The sequence below is a fragment of the Neopsephotus bourkii genome, unplaced genomic scaffold (genome assembly GCF_033783945.1).
Source record: "Neopsephotus bourkii isolate Nb327-2 ecotype Australia unplaced genomic scaffold, CSIRO-AGI_Nbou_v1 NB_53, whole genome shotgun sequence".
In the NCBI taxonomy this organism is placed as follows: Eukaryota; Metazoa; Chordata; class Aves; order Psittaciformes; family Psittacidae; genus Neopsephotus; species Neopsephotus bourkii.
Window position 1 is genome coordinate 3,013,350 of NW_026900570.1, and position 17,654 is coordinate 3,031,003.

The 17,654-nt window shown below is 44.9% G+C and overlaps 1 protein-coding gene across 1 annotated transcript; it reads left to right on the top strand.

The window, feature by feature from the left end:
• The first annotated feature begins 11,634 nt into the window (after positions 1–11,634).
• On the top strand, positions 11,635–16,214 carry HTR5A (5-hydroxytryptamine receptor 5A). Its single transcript, XM_061348271.1, has 2 exons — positions 11,635–12,544; positions 13,474–16,214. Exons 1-2 carry the CDS (start codon positions 11,807–11,809, stop codon positions 13,804–13,806), a joined length of 1,071 nt encoding a protein of 356 aa, XP_061204255.1. The 5' UTR covers positions 11,635–11,806; the 3' UTR covers positions 13,807–16,214.
• The last annotated feature ends 1,440 nt before the right edge of the window (positions 16,215–17,654 follow it).

Consider the following 17,654-nt stretch of genomic DNA (forward strand, 5'->3'; position numbering starts at 1 on the left):
GTAAAGGCTCTGTAAGTCCCTAAATGTTTTGGTTACTTGAAAGATATGCTCTGTGATATGCTGAAGCTCTTCAGATATGAACAAATAGTTCTCTAAGTCAGGAAAGCTTACGATCAATTTATGTCTCAACGTATAACTCTTCTGTGAAATGGCTGAGGCCAGATAAGATTTAAGCTCACAGTATGGCTCCTTCAGTGTCTGGTAAGCTCTTTTACCCCTACCATATCCCTGATGCCTCTACAGCCTGGTCAGATGTGGTTGAAACTGTGCAGGGATTGGGGATAAGGCACAACTGCCATACCACACACAAGAGAATGTGATCACACTGAACCTCTCCAATAGAGCATGCTGTGAAGAAGCTGTTTTTTTTAATTTTGGCATATTAAAGCCTGAACTTGGTAGCTCTCCTACGTGCTTAAAGGACCATCCTCCTTCCTAAAGGCCTGTCCTACTCCTTCACCCTGAGGCTTCTCCCATATTCATATCAATGTTTGTCATTTTTAATCTATGACACTGTGGTGTCACAGATACGGGTTTAACCTTCTGGGAAGCCACTGAAAACTTCTCTGGGTTTATTTAGAGCTTGCTGAGTTCCATATATAAATTAGAGCAGCCTCAGGGATCCAGGACTTGCCAAGTCTGAATTCTCAGTGTTGCAAATAGAAGAAATCATGGCACGAGGCAGCAAGCACCAAAGCTTCCTTCAGGGAGTCAATTACATTTGCTGTTTGCCTTATGGCACACGTAGGTGATTACAGTGTGAAGGCCGGGATACATTTGTTTAATGTATCCTTGAACTCTATTACATTTTGCACTCATCTTGCTAAAGCCTTATCTTCAATTACACTCCTTTCCGTATGCCCCAAGCTGTTGTTTGTTACAAGACCAATCTGACCCTCTTGTATCCAAAATGTCAGTGAATTAAATCAAATTTTTATACTTTTCAACTTGAACAGTTATCTCATGATGCACATAACAAACAGATAATGAGATCTGCATTTTATTAGACACAGTGGCGCTTACTGATGTTTAACTATTAGGCAGAACCATTTTGCTGTTCACAGTTACAATTGCATTATTTTTCTCTGTGGCTGGATAGCCATCAACTGATTTAACTTATTCTAAATGTATTTCTTTAGTGTTGCTTGCAGTCATACTTAGAGAACCGGCTACATTTCTATTCTTTTTTCTGAACAGGGAAGGGGCATTTCCATAGTTACATTTCTTTACAGTCTAAGCTTTTTGCCTCTGATGTTTTGTGACAATTTTCCCAAGCTTTTCCTCTGAGACGGGGATGTTTCAAAATCACATTCTTAGCTTTAAGCATATTCTCAAACCCTACTCATTTTGATAGGTCTAAAGTACATACTTGTAATTAAACACAGCTGTGAATGAGGATGCGTTCCTGAAATAAATCCATATGAACGATAACCTACTGGGCACATTCCCATGGCTAACACATACACTATTGAATTGTAGTGCTCTACACATTTTATGCTTTACATGTACATGATCATACTTTATGATTCATACAGTGCTCATAATGATTAAATGATAAAAGCATCAAACTGGGATCTAACTGATGCAAATATTTAGGTCCATCATGGAATAAACGAAGATCCACCCTCCCCAGAAGAGCGTGGCTGCCACATGGCTCTCCTACATGCTGGGAGTCAACTCACACACTCATAAATAATCCAGTTGGCAAATATCGAACGGTTACATACCCTCACTGGTTTAGTGTGCATGCTCCTGTTCTGGCTCCAGGCAAGGGAAGGAAGAGACCTATGCATGGAGATGAATCTAACCTAACCCTCTTTACATTAAGCTGACAAGAACAGAGGCATATATGTCATCGTTTACTGTATCTCAATTTTCAGAGGGTAATTTCTCATACTAGGCTGACTTGATTGCTTATTGAACATACCTTAGAGACTGTTTGGTCTTGGTTTTGTACAGCAAAAGCTCACCCATGTCTCTCTTCACTCTGAGGGATAGAGGGTAAAAAGCTACTATAGGAGTCTTATTATTCATATAAAGGAAGGAAAGCTCAATTCAGAGAGGGATGTCTTTCTGAGATTTACTGAGCAGTCCAGAGGGCTTAGATATCTATGGTTAGACATTTCAGTTTTATATAAAAAAAAAATCTGACTACATTTTAAAATAATAATCCTCCTTGAAATGAATAGAAGAGATGCTCCCAGAACAATAGATTGCTTAAGAAAATCTATTTCCTCACCTATTTCACTGAGGCTTACAGAAAGGAGCTGCCATACATTTTTATAAGAAATGCTAGGCATTTCTTATAAATGGATATTTATAGATATAGATAATAAATTATCGATGGCTAGCTCCTTACAACCCAAGCCATTGCGCCAAACCTCACCAGTATAAAATGGTCTAGCTGGGTCTTTAGCAGTAACTGTTTGCAAGATGCACCCTAATGAACCCCACCATGGTTCTCCATGACCCATGGTGCTCTTTTGTAACACTTGCCATTAATCTGAGGCTGTAACGCAATGTTTAATGGGGCATGCTTCTCACTGGGCAGGAGGGCTTATGTGGGGCAAGGACATCAGGATTTATGATTCCTTGCAGTCACAGCTGCCATAAGAATAGAAAAGCTGCAAGAAAATCTCCTTTTAATGGAGAACATGCACTGTGGCAGAGACCATTTGTCACTGTGCATCTTCCTCACAACTTATCAAGCCTGGACTCCACTTACAGACTCCATTGAGGTGTGGCTGTGCTGCAGATTGGATGATGGCAGGAGAAGGACAAAGCACCAGAAGCCAAAGTGGCTGGAGTGCAACCAAAACAGAGGGGATGGGGAGTAGATGTGTTTGTGAGCAGCTCTGCAAGACTGAGAGTAGCGCTAGGAGTCAAAGCAAATGGGCAGGAGATGTTGTGTGAATGCTGGATGAAAGGCTTTAAAACATGGAGCTGTTAAATGTGGGGTTTTATATTTTTCTATTGAATTATTGGTTGCAGTTACAAAATTTTATTTATAATCCAACTGCCAAGTCAGTTGCTAGTGGTGATGCTTTAAAAGCTGACCATGTTAACTGTACTAGTGATCAATAAGGCAGAGAAGAAAGGAGAGGCGTTAGCAAGCAGTGAAGATGGTTCAAATGTGTGGAGGAGGAAGGACACTGACAGTCTGCCCAGAAAGCTCTGAATATGTATCAGGTCAGATGAGGAGTCCTTTTAGAAAAAATTGTGATTTCTTTTCTTTCCAAAATGAGACTCAGCTTTTACAGTAATACATGAACCATCTGATGTACAGGTGGTCAAGACTTCCTTTAATAAAGACATCCCATGAAGTACGTTCATATGAGATCCTGAATAATTCAGTGGTATCAGAATGAAATAATTTTACTAAATCTGTGCTGAACTTCTGATAGGGAAGGCACGTTTTTGGCTCCTTTAGCAGCTGAGTTCAAGGCCACTGTCATACAGTAGAAACTTGAAAGTAGAAGACAGCCACAGAGAAGATAGAAAAAGGAACCACAGAAAAAAGAAGTACAAACAAAAAGGGTCTTTTTATGAGAGCAAGTAGTGATAGGACAAGGGGAAATGGCTTTAAACTGACAGAGCAGAGATTCAGATTAGATAGTAGAAAGAAATCCCTTACTGTGAGGGTGGTGAGGCAGTAGCACAGGTTACCCAGAGAAGCTGTGGCTGCCTCATCCCAGGCAGTGTTCAAGGCCAGGTTGGACAGGGCTTGGAGCAACCTGGTCTAGAGGAAGGTGTCCCTGCCTGTGGCAGGGGGGTTGGAACTGGATGAGCTTTATGGTCCCTTCCAACCCAAACCATTCTGTGATTCTGTGACAAGGAACTTGCAGGGGCCACCCGCTTAACAACGCCAGGCAGGTCCCTTGTCTTTCAGGGCACATACTAAAATCTCTGCAGGGACAAGAACTACATGATAAACTGCATCTACCTGGAGGCAGCACATTTAGTAAGGTGGAAGGGAAGGCTCCAAAAAGAAGGTAGACACTCACTAGTGGCAGATGCTACCATCTCCCTCTAAGCCTGGTGCCTTCACTGCAGGGCAAAGCAGGGTGGGCACACAGCTGTACCCTGCAGTAATTCAGAGATCCTGGCCTCAGCTGCTCTTGCTGGATCAGTTTCCCACCACTAGCTCTAGCAGGAGCATATTCTCGCTGTCACACATGATTTCCCCAGTGTGGGAGCTGAGCTGCTGCAGGTCACAGACCACTGGGCCACCACCTCTGAGTTGCAGCCTAGCGACCCTGACTCACAGACCAGCAGACAGACAAAAAAATCAGCTATTTTATAATAAAATGCATAGCTAGACAATTAAGAAAGGTCTGGCAGCATTTTGCTGTCAAAGTAGTGAATACTGGCTGTCAAAACTAATGATGCTACTAATAAAGATCCTTGTGAAAAACAGAGAGACATTTAGACACATTTATACAACCGCTTTCATCCCATGGGCTCAGAATTTTATAGCAGTAGCAAGAAGACACTGCTTGATCAGGTGCCTGCTGCAGGAGAAGGAACCAAAATAAAGTACTTGTAACATCATACTGCCAGGTTCTAGGAGAGAAATGATGTTTGGGATGCTTTAAAAACAGCTGTCTCTGTTCAAATAGCTGGAGAAATTTGCTGCCTTGACAGTGATCAAGAGGCAAGCTTTTTGTCAGCTACAGGAGACGTCTGCAAACACTTTTCTTGTGCAGGCATAGGAGCAGACTCATTTTAGTTGAAGAAAGAAAATGTGTGGTCATGTCCTACTTGACTACTTCTTGTAATTTCTTTGACTTGTAAATAATTCCTTGCATTTGAATGGGCCTCTCACTCTCTTAAACAGCAACAGAGATATGAAACATAAATAAGTAAAATTCCACAGCTTTCCCATTTTCATAATGACCTGCCATGTTGCACGGCCTGAAAATACTTCTGCTGATCTGCATGAACAGGGCAGGCAGGGGCATGGAAACATACACGTACACCATATAATCAGGGGGAGGAAAGTGCTCCACAGCTGTAAGGAAACAGCATGTGAATATGAATCTGAGACACTTATCACCAATACCCAAGCTGAGAAAGCTGTACAACTGTGCCAGTGCTTCCTGTGGCAGGCAGGGATGTGGCTGTGGCTGTTCAGAAATCTTCAGGGAGGAAGGCAGCAACCAAAGGCCTACGAAGAAATCAGGCTGCTGGAGTGGAATAAAAGGAAGGACAACCCTTTATAATGGACATTGGTGGCCTCATTTTTGCACATATTGCCAGTCAGTTGCAATAAAAAAACTGCTCTTGAATGTCAATGAAGGTTTGGGAATAAGGTACTCCAACCAAGGAAGACATGGAAATGGGACCACACCGCCAAGGAGCCAAAGGGAACGGAGTGAAGACGGAAGGAGGTTCAAGAAAAACGGTTAAAGAACTGCTGGCTCAGAAAACTGTTTAGAGTGATTTCTGTTCTTGTTATGGTAAATGCATCTTCAAATGTTTTGCCTCTGGAGTCCTGAAATAACATTTCCAGACTATGGATGATTTTATGTAAATAAAAGTTCAGAAACCTACAACCTGCAAGGAAGCAGAAAGGTAACCTGGAAACCACCACACAACAGAAAACCCCTTGTTCAGCCTAGCACAGTCACAGCCTTCCCTATAGCTTCACACCTATGCAAATCATCTGCCAAAATGAATAAAGCTCAAGATAAACAAATCTCTTCCACAACTTGGCATATGGAAAAAGGGTCTGAACTGAAATGGTAATTGAGTTTTAGAGACCCATCCATTTGCTGTCATCGTGCCATCTGTCTCCTTGGCAGAGTCTTGATAGTTTGCATTGGCAGCTTTGATTGCCAAAGCTCATGTATTAAGTTAGCTACCTCATCTTCCCACACACAGTTTCTTCTTATTTTTCTATAGGCCTGCTATTCTAGATGATTCACAGAACTGCACGATACCACGTACTCCCAGAGGCATAATATATTTTGGTATTTTTAAGCTTTTTTTCATCAGAAATATGGATATTTTCTATTGTAGTTTGTAAGCAACTTGCAGAGACCAAGCCCATTAGAGTTCAGAGAAAGCCTTACTTCTCGGGGACTGGCCACAGCAAAGATCACAGGTGCTGGTGTATATATGTGTTAAGTATTTTCTATCACCAGAGTAATAAATGAAAACTGGATGCCTTATGAGGGCAGCACCCCTGAGGCAGGCTCCGAGTTATTGCCTTACTGCCATAACTACTCACTGTAAAGCACCTTTGACTAAAAGCCAATATGACACCTTAGCACCAGGCACCAGGCTCTCCTGAAATTACACAGATGATTTATGTTGTCCCTTAAGGTACAAAAGATGTAATAAAATTATTTACATTTTTTATGTACACAGAGTGCAGCTTTAACTGCAGCAGTGAATGATGTGGGAGTTGCCCTAAGGCTTTATTAAGTTACGTGCCCTCTGGTTCTTTGACCATGGACATGTTTTTGGCTGCGCAAGAATGAGAGGTTTAATTCCAGCAAGAGTTAGTTCATGTTGGGCAGAAGACAGATAAACACTCCTGGCAGTCCATTCACTGAGACACACATTGTTAATGCAAGGTACCAGAATCCATCCTCCCTTTAAGCTGGCTGTGTAATAGATTGTGATACAAGGACTGAGACACCAAGGAGTTTACATAAGAGAGGACTGTACTCTAGGAAATGTGGATATTCAAAAAAGGCTTGAACATGTTGAACATCTTTTGTCCTTCCTCTGCTTTGTGCCTATTGCAAAAATAAACAACACTTCGGTTATGTCACTGAAGTCATGCAATTGATGACAATTCCTAAAGGAAAGCTTGCATGCCCTAAACCAAATGGGATCTGCTATTAGACGCTGGGTGAGGAATAGTTTTCCAGCCTTACAAATAAAAAGCCAGCAGCATTTTGACTCATTGTTTTAATTTCTGCCCCAAGACAGGAAGACTTTTCCAAGCTCCTCATAAGCACCTGGAGCAAGATAACCCAGTCTGGCAAACAGGTCAGTCAGTGGGGCACTCTGGGGATGTGGGACACTCAGGTCCTCTTTGCTCCCACTCTGATGTACTCCCACAATCCTGCTGAGTGACCTACTAACACAGAGCAGGATTAATCTCTGCCTCTCGGTCACTAGGAATTGCTCCACTTTGCAGTAAATAGTTACGTGTTACTGGGAGAGAAAGGCTGTCTCCATCCTTCAGATGCAGTAGGATGTTAGAAAACCTCAGGTAAGTCCATGCTCCAGTGAATACATGATTATTAACCAGCTTCAACATAAGAGGCCTGAGAGATAGCTACCCAGAATAGCCAGCTGCTTCACCATGAAAATGCTTATGTGAGATACAAAGCATCATGATTCAAGCCCGTAGCTGAGCTGTGATGCTTTGAACCTTGATGTCCCAAATGCATGCTCTCCCAGACCACTGGAGAGGGAGGGAATCACTCAAGTCTTCCTCACAACTAGAGCTGCTACCCTGCACCTGAGACAGCTTTTGTGGGATGAATTAGGCAGAGATGAGTTCCATAAAAGCTGTTTCTGTCCATGAACAGCATTCCCCCTCTCTGCTGCCAAAACTACAGTCCTAGCACCACAGGACACTTAAGCCAGAGATGAGCTATCATGAGAATCCATCATAGTGCTGATACTGGCCATCTCTGAAGGTCTTGGGCTTGGGAGACTAGAGTGAGATCAGAAGTGTGGATAGGCTCTGAGGGTGTGAGAACAACCTCATGGTCTGTGCATTTTGACTGTGTTTGATTTATTTGTTACAGGAGAGGAGCAGGCTGTCTGCAAATGTGTTCATAAAGCATACCTGGATGTAGTAAGTGTGAGCTGGAGCTGACGAATGTTAAATGAAATCTAAGTGATGATTACCTGAGTTTTAGAAATTGCTTTGGCACATTGGCTGCACATTTACTGAGCAGTCTGGCTGGCAACTGAGCAGAGCTTCCAGCCTTGGTGTCTATATACAGTGAATATATGAGTTCCCTTAATCCTTGTTTAGCCTAGCAGCTCCACCTACCCTGTAGACTGAAATTCTCTCTCATTCATTCATTAAGTATGCCCAGCAAAAGTACCTCCTGAGCCATCTCCTCTGCCTTTTCTTCCAGTTCTAAGTACAGAGGTTCAAAAGATCTGCATGCAGACACACAATATAAGTCCATTCACCCTGTCCGCAAGAGCAAATACTGGTTGGATGTTCATGTAAGCAGTGGCACTGATAATGTTAGGAATTCCCTCCTGACCTCCAACCATCAGCTATATATTTGAATTGGAAACTATCTCCAGTAAATGGTATTTTGTAGCAAGCAGTCGCTACTGAAGAGAACCCTGCTAAATCTCGGAAGTCCTGTCACATCCTCACTGATGTAGGATGAGTGAGGATGTGAGATAACCCTGACGTTGTAGTGCAGATACTTTCCTCAGAGATTTTCATAGATATGATCGTTCCACAAACATTACCCCCTTGCTACAGATCCCAGCCTTCCACACACACTTTATAAATATTCAGAGTTCTGAGGAAATCAATGGGCTTACATATCTGTGCAAAATAAACAGCATTTTGTCCTTAAAAATAACAACATTCAGTCACCTCCAGAACCTGGTGCATTCAGCGAATGTGCTTGAAGACTGCAGAATCAGAATCTAGGCCAGAATATAGGAGTGATTTAGGTCATAAGGGACCTCTGGAGATCACCTAGTCTAACCCCAGTTAAAGAAGGGCCAACTCCAAAGTTAGATCACAAAGTTAGATCACTCACAGTTCTGTCGAGTTGAATTTGAACATCACCAAGGATGGATATTTCACGTTGTCTTTAGACCCATTTCAGTGTTTGACCACTCTCCAGGTGAATATTTATTTCCTAAATTCTAATTGGGATATCTGATGTGTTTTGCATTCACTGCATCTTGTCATAGAAGTATAGAATGGTTTGGGTTGGAAAGGACCTTAAAATCATCCAGTTCCAAATCCCCCTGAGGTGGGCAGAGACACCTTCCACTAGACCGGGTTGCTCAAAGCCCTATCCAACCTGGCCTTGAACACTGCCAGGGATGGGACAGCCACAGCTTCTGTGGGCAACCTCTGCCAGTGCCTCATCACCCTCACAGGAAAGAGCTTCTTCCTAGTACCTGATCTAATGTACCCTCTTTCAGTTTAAAGCTATTACACCTTGTCCTGTCGCTGTACACCTCTAGGACGAATTTGCCTCCACACTCTCTACACTCTCCCCTGAGGTAGCTGGGGAGAGCAGTGAGATTTTCCCCTTAACTTTCTTTTTCTAAAATTGATAAACTTAATTCTCCTTCTCTTTATACATCATACACCAGTCTACTTCTTGATGGACTCATCATCTTGATGACCTTCCACTGGAATTCCCCCAGTATGTCAGTGTCTTCTACTGAGAAACCCCAAACTGGACATAAAATTCCAAGGCTTGTTGGATAGAAGGAAATAGTTACATCCCTCAGCCTTAGGGCCACAGTCCTGCTTATATAGACCAGGATGCTATAGAATGTGCAATGGCACATTGCAAACTGCAAATTCTTGCCCAAGAGGCCACCCAAGTCCTCTTCTGCAAAATGCTGTTGTCCCAGTCAGTCCCCAGCCTGTATTGTATATGGGGTTCTTCTGTCCCAAGTGCAGACCTTTGCATTTCCATACATGCCATATATATGTATTAGTCTACATTTTCTATTTCAAATTAATAACCAACCCATTCAATTCCAGAATCTGTTAAATATATATATTTTTTAAAGTCCAGTAAGTAAAATAATGAAATTATCAATAAGTTTTCATTAGAAGATAAACTAGTTTTACTTCTTCAGATTTAATACATTTTATCTCAATTTCCCTTTAAATCTAATTTTTGTCTATTTGTTCCTGAAGCAAAAAATAATCATCTCTTTTCAGGAGCACATATTCCACAATTTGTGGTGGATTCTGTTAATTCTGGCCTTCATAGGCTTTTCTGGGAAGGGCCCACGCAACAAAAAGCTCTCAGTTCTAGCAGTTGCTAAGTGTTTTGATCAACTGAATGACAGTCAAGGGTGTTTGGCACCTTGCAAACCAGGAATTGTAAATCAAAAGGCCTTATGAAAGCCTACAAACCACATCTGGCCTTTGAGTTTAAGTAAAAAACCCTAACCATTGCAAAATTGTCTGTATTCATGTTCATAAAAGATAATCACCTCTCCCCCCAAAATATGGCAGTATCTTTCCAGAATTATGTTACAGTCTCTAAGGCTACATCTATTCTAGTAACTACAATAGGCCAGGTCCTGTTCTCTGGCTCTGAAGATGAACAGCACAGCACAGCATGAGTCCATACAGGGAAATTCCCACCCCACCAAAACAAGGTCCTGGAGCTGTTCTGGATCTGCTGCCTTGTGTTTCACTTAATAGCGGAGAGAAACAAGTGCCTGCACTAGAAAATACCTCGTTTCTTTAGCCCTTGTTATTGTTACTTTGCTGTTTTTCATTAAAAAGCCCGGAGAGATTCAGAAGAGACATCAAGTGGTTTTACCCTCTGTATACCACGAGCACAGTGTGCATCAGGTACTCCCCAAACATCTCCTTCTTTTGAGTCTACTCCCCCAACTCCCTCGAAGTGCAGTTCACCAGCGTCATAGTCACTGGCTCCTAACACTGATGCCTTTCTTTCCTTCTCCCCCCCGGAGATGCAGACTGCGAGACTCATGTTAGTGCCTGTCGGCTTCTCACATCATGGGTCAGCTCCGACCCAAAAGCTCTCGGTACCCATTATACCGGCATCACCCGGAGAAGCTGGGTGCCAGCACCGGCACAGCTCTGCCTGCGCACCGTCAGGGGCTTGCAGGCTAGCCCTGGCTGTATGAAGCTGGTGCCCAGGGAAACCTGCTCGGTGGGTTTAAATCCTGCCTTCTGCTAAGAGGCCGAGAATTGCGCTTCTCATCACAAGCATAGTGATAACCCCCAGGTGAACTGCTCGAACGTTTCATTAGCGGTTCATGTCGTTAATTTAACAATTAGCAACAACATCCAAGAGATAGATTATTTCTAATAAAAGACCTGCCAATTGCTAACAAGTCAGGAAATGCCGGAGCAGAAGTTCTCAAAGAAATGATCCCTTGCCACATCCCCCCCTGCACAGAATAACTGCGATTACTGACGGCTTAGCTGGGCACAGACACCAACCGACATGGGAGCTACACAATTCCCGTGTCACCTCCCTAACACATTTCCCGAAGAGCCCCGCTACAATTTCGCAGGGATCCTAACTTTCTGCGCCTGACACGGAATACTCCCCATGGAGGGAAGCCACCCGGGGGAGCAGCGGCTCAGACAAAGCCGGGGCTGCGCCCCGCACGGTGCGGGCAGTGGCTGCCGGTTCTGCTTCGCCCCGCGCTGGCTCTAAGGGACGCTCCGCACTGACATGACTAAGCACGACCCGCACAGAGAGGCTGCTCGCTCAGCACCCGCGCACGGCCGGGAGACTCACCTGCCCGACTCCTCCGCAGGGCCAGCCGCTCCTCCGCGCGGGCTCCGCCGCCTCCAGCGCCGCCCCGCGCCGCCCCGGAGCCGCGCACCGAGCCGCGCCCGCGGAGCCGCCGCCTCCCGCCGCCGGGGCCGGCGCACCGGGGCGGACGGGGGGTGCTGTCAGCCGGCGGCTGACGCAGGGCGCTTCCTCCCGGGGATGAAGACCCCGGCGGCGGGCAGCCACCAGCCGCCGCGCCCGGCGCCGCTCGGGGCAGGCGGGGACCCTCCGCGCCCGCGGTAGGGTGTCCCTCCCCTTTTCCTTCCCTTCCGCGCCCCGGAGCCCCCAGCATGGAGCGCCCTCTCAACCTCAGCTGCTTTGCCGATACGACGCCGGACACCGGCAACCGGAGCGGGAACTCCGCCGGTCCGGACGGGGACCGGGCGCACCTCTCCGTCTTCAGCGTGTTGGTCCTCACCCTGTTGGCCATGCTGGTGGTGGCCACGTTCCTCTGGAACGGGCTGGTCCTGGCCACCATCCTCCGGGTGCGCACTTTCCACCGGGTGCCCCACAACCTGGTGGCCTCCATGGCCGTCTCCGACGTGATGGTGGCAGCCCTGGTCATGCCCCTCAGCTTGGTGCATGAGTTGTCGGGGCGGCGATGGCGGCTGGGCCGGTTGCTCTGCCAAGTGTGGATTTCCTTCGACGTGCTGTGCTGCACCGCCAGCATCTGGAATGTCACAGCCATTGCCCTTGACCGCTACTGGTCCATCACTCGCCATCTGGAGTACACGCTCCGCACCCGGCGCCGCATCTCCAATGTCATGATTGCCCTCACCTGGGCACTTTCTGCCTTCATCTCCTTGGCCCCACTGCTCTTTGGCTGGGGAGAGACTTACTCGGAGAACAATGAGGAGTGCCAGGTCAGCCAGGAGCCTTCCTACACCATCTTCTCCACTTTTGGCGCCTTCTACCTGCCCCTCTGTGTAGTGCTTTTTGTGTACTGGAAGATCTACAAGGCCGCAAAGTTTCGAATTGGGTCTCGGAAGAACAACTCTATCACCCCCATTACACGAGAAGGCCTGGAGGTAGGTCAGCTTGGTTGCTTTTTGCTCTAGTCAACTACTGGCATCCGACAAGCCCTTGCAGTGGAGGGGGAAACTTAGTGCTAAAGCGTGCAAGTGAACAGCATCCCACCAAAGCCCTGTGAATCCTGGAGGCTTTCAAGGGAAAACTGACTGCAAAGCTTGCAAGCCCAGTTTTCTGACTCCTTCCAAGTCCGCAGCAAGGTGTAGCTAAAGCAACTTTGGGCCAGATTGGGAGCCTGAGCTCCACGTGGGTGTGCAGTGACTCACAGCTGTACCCCTGTGGAATGCTGAATCAGTGCTTGGGAGCGGGAATAAGGGGTCAGCCTTCCTCCCATGGGGATCCATGTGGCGGTGTCAGTGCTGGGATCCTGTCTCCACTAGGGACGATCCCCTGGTAAGCTGCTGTGGCTGTGGGGAGGCTCTGAATTTACCCGTGCAGAAGACACATGTGCAGAATGTCCTTGTATATGCTTCCTAATCGTGGTTGCATTGTGTCAGTTCATCCCAAGCACGGTGACTGTACACTGCAAAGACTTCTTGGGGAGAAGGAGGAAATGTATGCTCATTTTCTTGCCTTTTCTCCCAAGGACTCTTAATGGGTTGAGAGAAAGCAAGGAGACTTGTGCATGGCATGTGGGTGTGTGCCTGTTCCACTGATCAGATTGTAAATGGGGAAATAATCTTACATGTGAGCAATTCTATGTGCCCATACCTCACTAGGCTGCTCATTTTCTAGCCTCACCTAAAAATAACCTCCATTACCCAGAAGAGGGTCATACAGCCACTCTCCCCTCAATTGGAGCATGACGTAGATGGCCTGTGTTTCCCAGTGAGCTCTGGTCATTACCTGCGTTGCTTGGTTGTGTACCTGCTGTGGGGGATCAGCTGACTGAAGCACATATGGTGCAACTTGTGTTTGTGTTTGGCAGGTAAAAGACGCTGCCCAGCAGCCGCAGATGGTCTTCACTGTCCGTCATGCCACCGTTACGTTCCAGACGGAGGGAGACACGTGGAGAGAGCAGAAGGAAAAGAAAGCTGCCCTCATGGTGGGCATCCTTATTGGGGTCTTTGTGCTCTGCTGGATCCCCTTCTTCATCACGGAGCTCATCAACCCTCTCTGCTCTTGTGACATCCCACCCATTTGGAAGAGTATTTTTCTATGGCTAGGCTATTCAAATTCCTTTTTTAATCCACTCATCTATACTGCTTTCAACAAAAACTACAACAATGCCTTCAGGAACCTATTCTTTAGGCAGCACTGAGAAGAAAAAGCTTTCCTGCTGTCCCAGGAAGATCATTTCAACTCTCAATGAATCCTATCAAATTCTTGAGGAAGATCAAAGCCACAGATACTGAGGTGATTCTATAGATGCATCCCCATGGGTCATACAGTCCTGGTTCCTACGCAGACTCTCCATCCCCCCGCTAAGTCAGCTGCTATTTTAACTGCAAACAGCATGTAGAGTTTCTCTGGCCAGCAGCATGGCATTCTCCCTCCAGTGCCCTTTCCTAATGACGTTCTGTTTGGTGACTGTAACCATGCAGAGGAGTCTGCTGGCAAGGAGTCGTATTTGAAACTCTGGTTTGGCTGCTGCCGGTCTCTCACAGCATTAACGACTTTGTCCCATGTGCAAAGCTGGGACCCTTTAATGTCAGGAGATTTTGTGATTATCTATAAAACTAGGTATTTTATGGGTTGGATGAAAAGACTCTCTTTCACTTTTAGAGATTGTTAAGTGTTTGTTTGGGGGAATAAAACCCTCAGTAATGGTTAAGAGCCGACTCTCAGTACAAAGCCTTTTCTCACATGCTATATCAACAGCGAATTGTGCTATTTGCTATCGGTATTCTGTGTAGCAAGTTGGGGTCTTTTAAATTATTTATTATGGAAGCTTAATGCATGGTGTACCCTGGAATGAGAGAGAATGCATGGGAAATCCAACTCTCATTCTCTGACTGCTACGTGTGAGCATCTGCCTCAGACCTTTACTTTCAGAAATACCAGCCGTAAATGTTAATATTTGTGTCTGTTGCTTCCCATTTTAAACCATAAATGTATTTTGAGCAGCTTTGGGGCAAGTTTCCTGTAATTGAAGGGGATGCAGGGGGTGTATTTCCAATTGCCTGTCAATGAGGGGCTGCGGTTTATTATTTCTGAGTGCAATTCAGGTCTTCTTGAAACCAAAGGCTCCAGTCCTGCATGGTCATTATTGCTCTGTTGCCTCTCTGCCTTTCCATGTTGCCAACATAATTATAATAGTTGCCATTTCACTCTTGGAATTAGAATTATGCACTCTATGCTGCACTGCTGGAAGACTAACAGGCCTTCAGATAAAGAAAAGCATTAGTTTTAGCTGTCGGTTCTACGGGGCAGCCACTGAAATCAGACCAGAACTGAAGTGGTGGAGAAAAACATGAGACGGGAGTCGGAATGACATGATTTCGTGTCAGATACCTTAAGAAGAGATAAAAGAGAAAAATGTCAATAAATCATGGGAAAAACTCCCTGGGGTGGGTAGGATTAGTTTCTATCCTTAGCAGATTGCGAGACATCAGATGTTAAAATTGTCAGCAGTCCTTTAAACCAGTCAAAAGTCCTGGTAGAGCTGATAATGAAAGCCCTTTTTCTTTTCATATCTCAGGACAGGTGAAAATGGAAGCAGATCTCAAGGTGCTATCAAGTGTTGAGGCTCTTTCAGGAGCAGTTAGACAAACATTCATCAGGACTGACATAGATGTAGCTGATCCTGCCTTATGGCAAGAGGAGAAACAGGGTGGCCCCTGAGATCTTTTTCAACACTATTTGATAAAGGTCTGTTTGAAATACTGGGTAAAATCCTGCTCTCAATGAAAGCAATGGACAAATTCTCAGTGATTTCAAATAAGTCAGAATCTTATCTAGCATGTCTTGTCTTGTCAAAGTATAGTTTTAATGTTAATTCAAAGAGAAGAAGGGTGGGATGGGAGCAATCTTCGAACTCCCCTGAAAGAGTTTCTGATCTGCTCTAACTGAGAACCAATTGGTAGAGGTTTCTTTGTTACATATTTTAAAGCCTTATTAGTGACATCTCTGACGTACCAAAAATTGTAATAAACCCTTTTTTTTTTTTTACTGGGGATATAAAGGTTTGCTTTCTGTGCACAGTCCATTGCCAATACAGAGTTGTTCTTTTCAGTAACTTACCACTTGTCTTGTGTTAAGGGTTGTTTAGACAAAAAAGAATGAGAAAAATGCTTCCTTGTCCAAGCCAGACCCTGAGCTAAGCTTGGTGGTGTCTGAAGGTTGGACACTACTTGTTAAGCCGTCACAGCAACACTTATACTAAATCATGGATTAACTGTGAAGCTGGACTTTAGCTCACCATTTTCACTCATAGCATCATGGCTATACAACCCTGTTTCAGACTCAGCTGTGTCCATCCCCGTTTTTATTTGCTGTTTGTGAGTACTGCAGATTTTCTATCTATCTGTGTTGTGTGGGATCCTCACATAGGCTGTGGGATCAACTGCAAACTCAAATCAGTGTCCTGTGTAAGGAGACAAAAATTAAACTGAAATTGATGGGTAAGATCCTCACTTTTGCAGCAGCTCAGTGCTGGGATGGAGCTGTCTTTCGTTACGCCCTGTGTTTCTTCATGCTATGCCTTAAGCAGTGGAAGGAAGACAAGAGACAATTTTAAAATAACACTGGGAAATTCTAACATGTCTGTAGTCTGGATAGTCCATCATCCTGGTGTAAATTACATCCACGTTTATTTGACAATCCACACCCCATACAACCACATTGATCTTCTGCAAATAACAGCTTCCAGTTGGTCATAAATTTTGGGTTTGTTTGTTTTTTGATTTTGACATAATCAGCAGCTATTATATGAGCCAATTCCTATAGCTCTTACTTGAGACTTAAGACCATTGGCTTTGTTTCTAAACACCATTCCTGCAGTGTAATATGACCATGGGGGGAAAATATTAGTATTCTGGATATTGTGCAGAAGAGTGGTACTGAAATATGCCATGATGGTCTGAGCACAGTGAAGTGGCACAAAGAAACCTTGACTTCTGATCCTGGCTCCGAGGCTTTTTGCAAACCTCTCAGTATTCAAACACAGATGGTAAGTGGGCTCCCAGAGACCCAAATCACGTTTGAAGATGTACACAGGCCCAGCTTCAAAGGAAGTATCTTGTACCTTCTTTTTCCCACTTATAAAACAAAATCAGTGGTGTGAAGAGATCTGCCTCACCGAGGCTTTGTGAGGATTAATTAGTAAATGTTTATCATGTACCAGAAAGGTGGAACACTCTGGTTTGAATGCCAAGCAGCATTATAAATTGGACTTCGATTTAATTCCTCAGAAGAACATTATTGCCCATTATTATTGAGTTTCCTATGCAATTTAATGGCTATGTAATACTTCCAGAAGAGACTCAACTAACCTTCTTCCACTTACAATTAATTTATTTTACTCTCAGTGCCCTGACAGTTCAATGAACATCTGTATGGGAGCTCGATAGCTAGGGCAATGATGGCACATCCTGAATGCTGTCTGCTGAATGTCTCCTTGCAGTGCTGAAAGCGTATCGTCAAGGTTCAAGGAGCACCAGCTCTCCAGGCAGTCTGCTTCCGTGTTTCCTTTATTTTTTAGGGAGAAGAAAAGGTCACAAAAGAATGCCCTTGGATTAGATGACAGGTTGGCAGACCTTCCTCTTACATCCACATCCTGTTGACCTTTCTTCTCTAAGCAGGACTCCAGGACAAGTACCGATCCTGCACAGACAGGGCCATCCCCTGTTGTTAATATTCCTGGACGTTTCCTAAAAATCAGTGCTGTTGGCTTTAACCTGGCAGTGGCAGCAGGAAGTGGGAGTTTCCTGCAAGTAAAGTTGCAGGCAGTTAAACACATTTCACCTGACAAAGGTAATTAATGTCTGTTAGTTCCAGCGGTTGCTGCAGTGAGCCATGACTGACAAAGTGTCAAAGTGACATTACATTTTGCAACGTAGTAATTTGAGCTGATTTGTTTGTGAAGGGCTTGTCGCCGTTTCACTCTTGGATCCCTCATTTTACCTGCATCGGTTCAGCAGCAAACTGGGACACAGGCATAGTTAATGC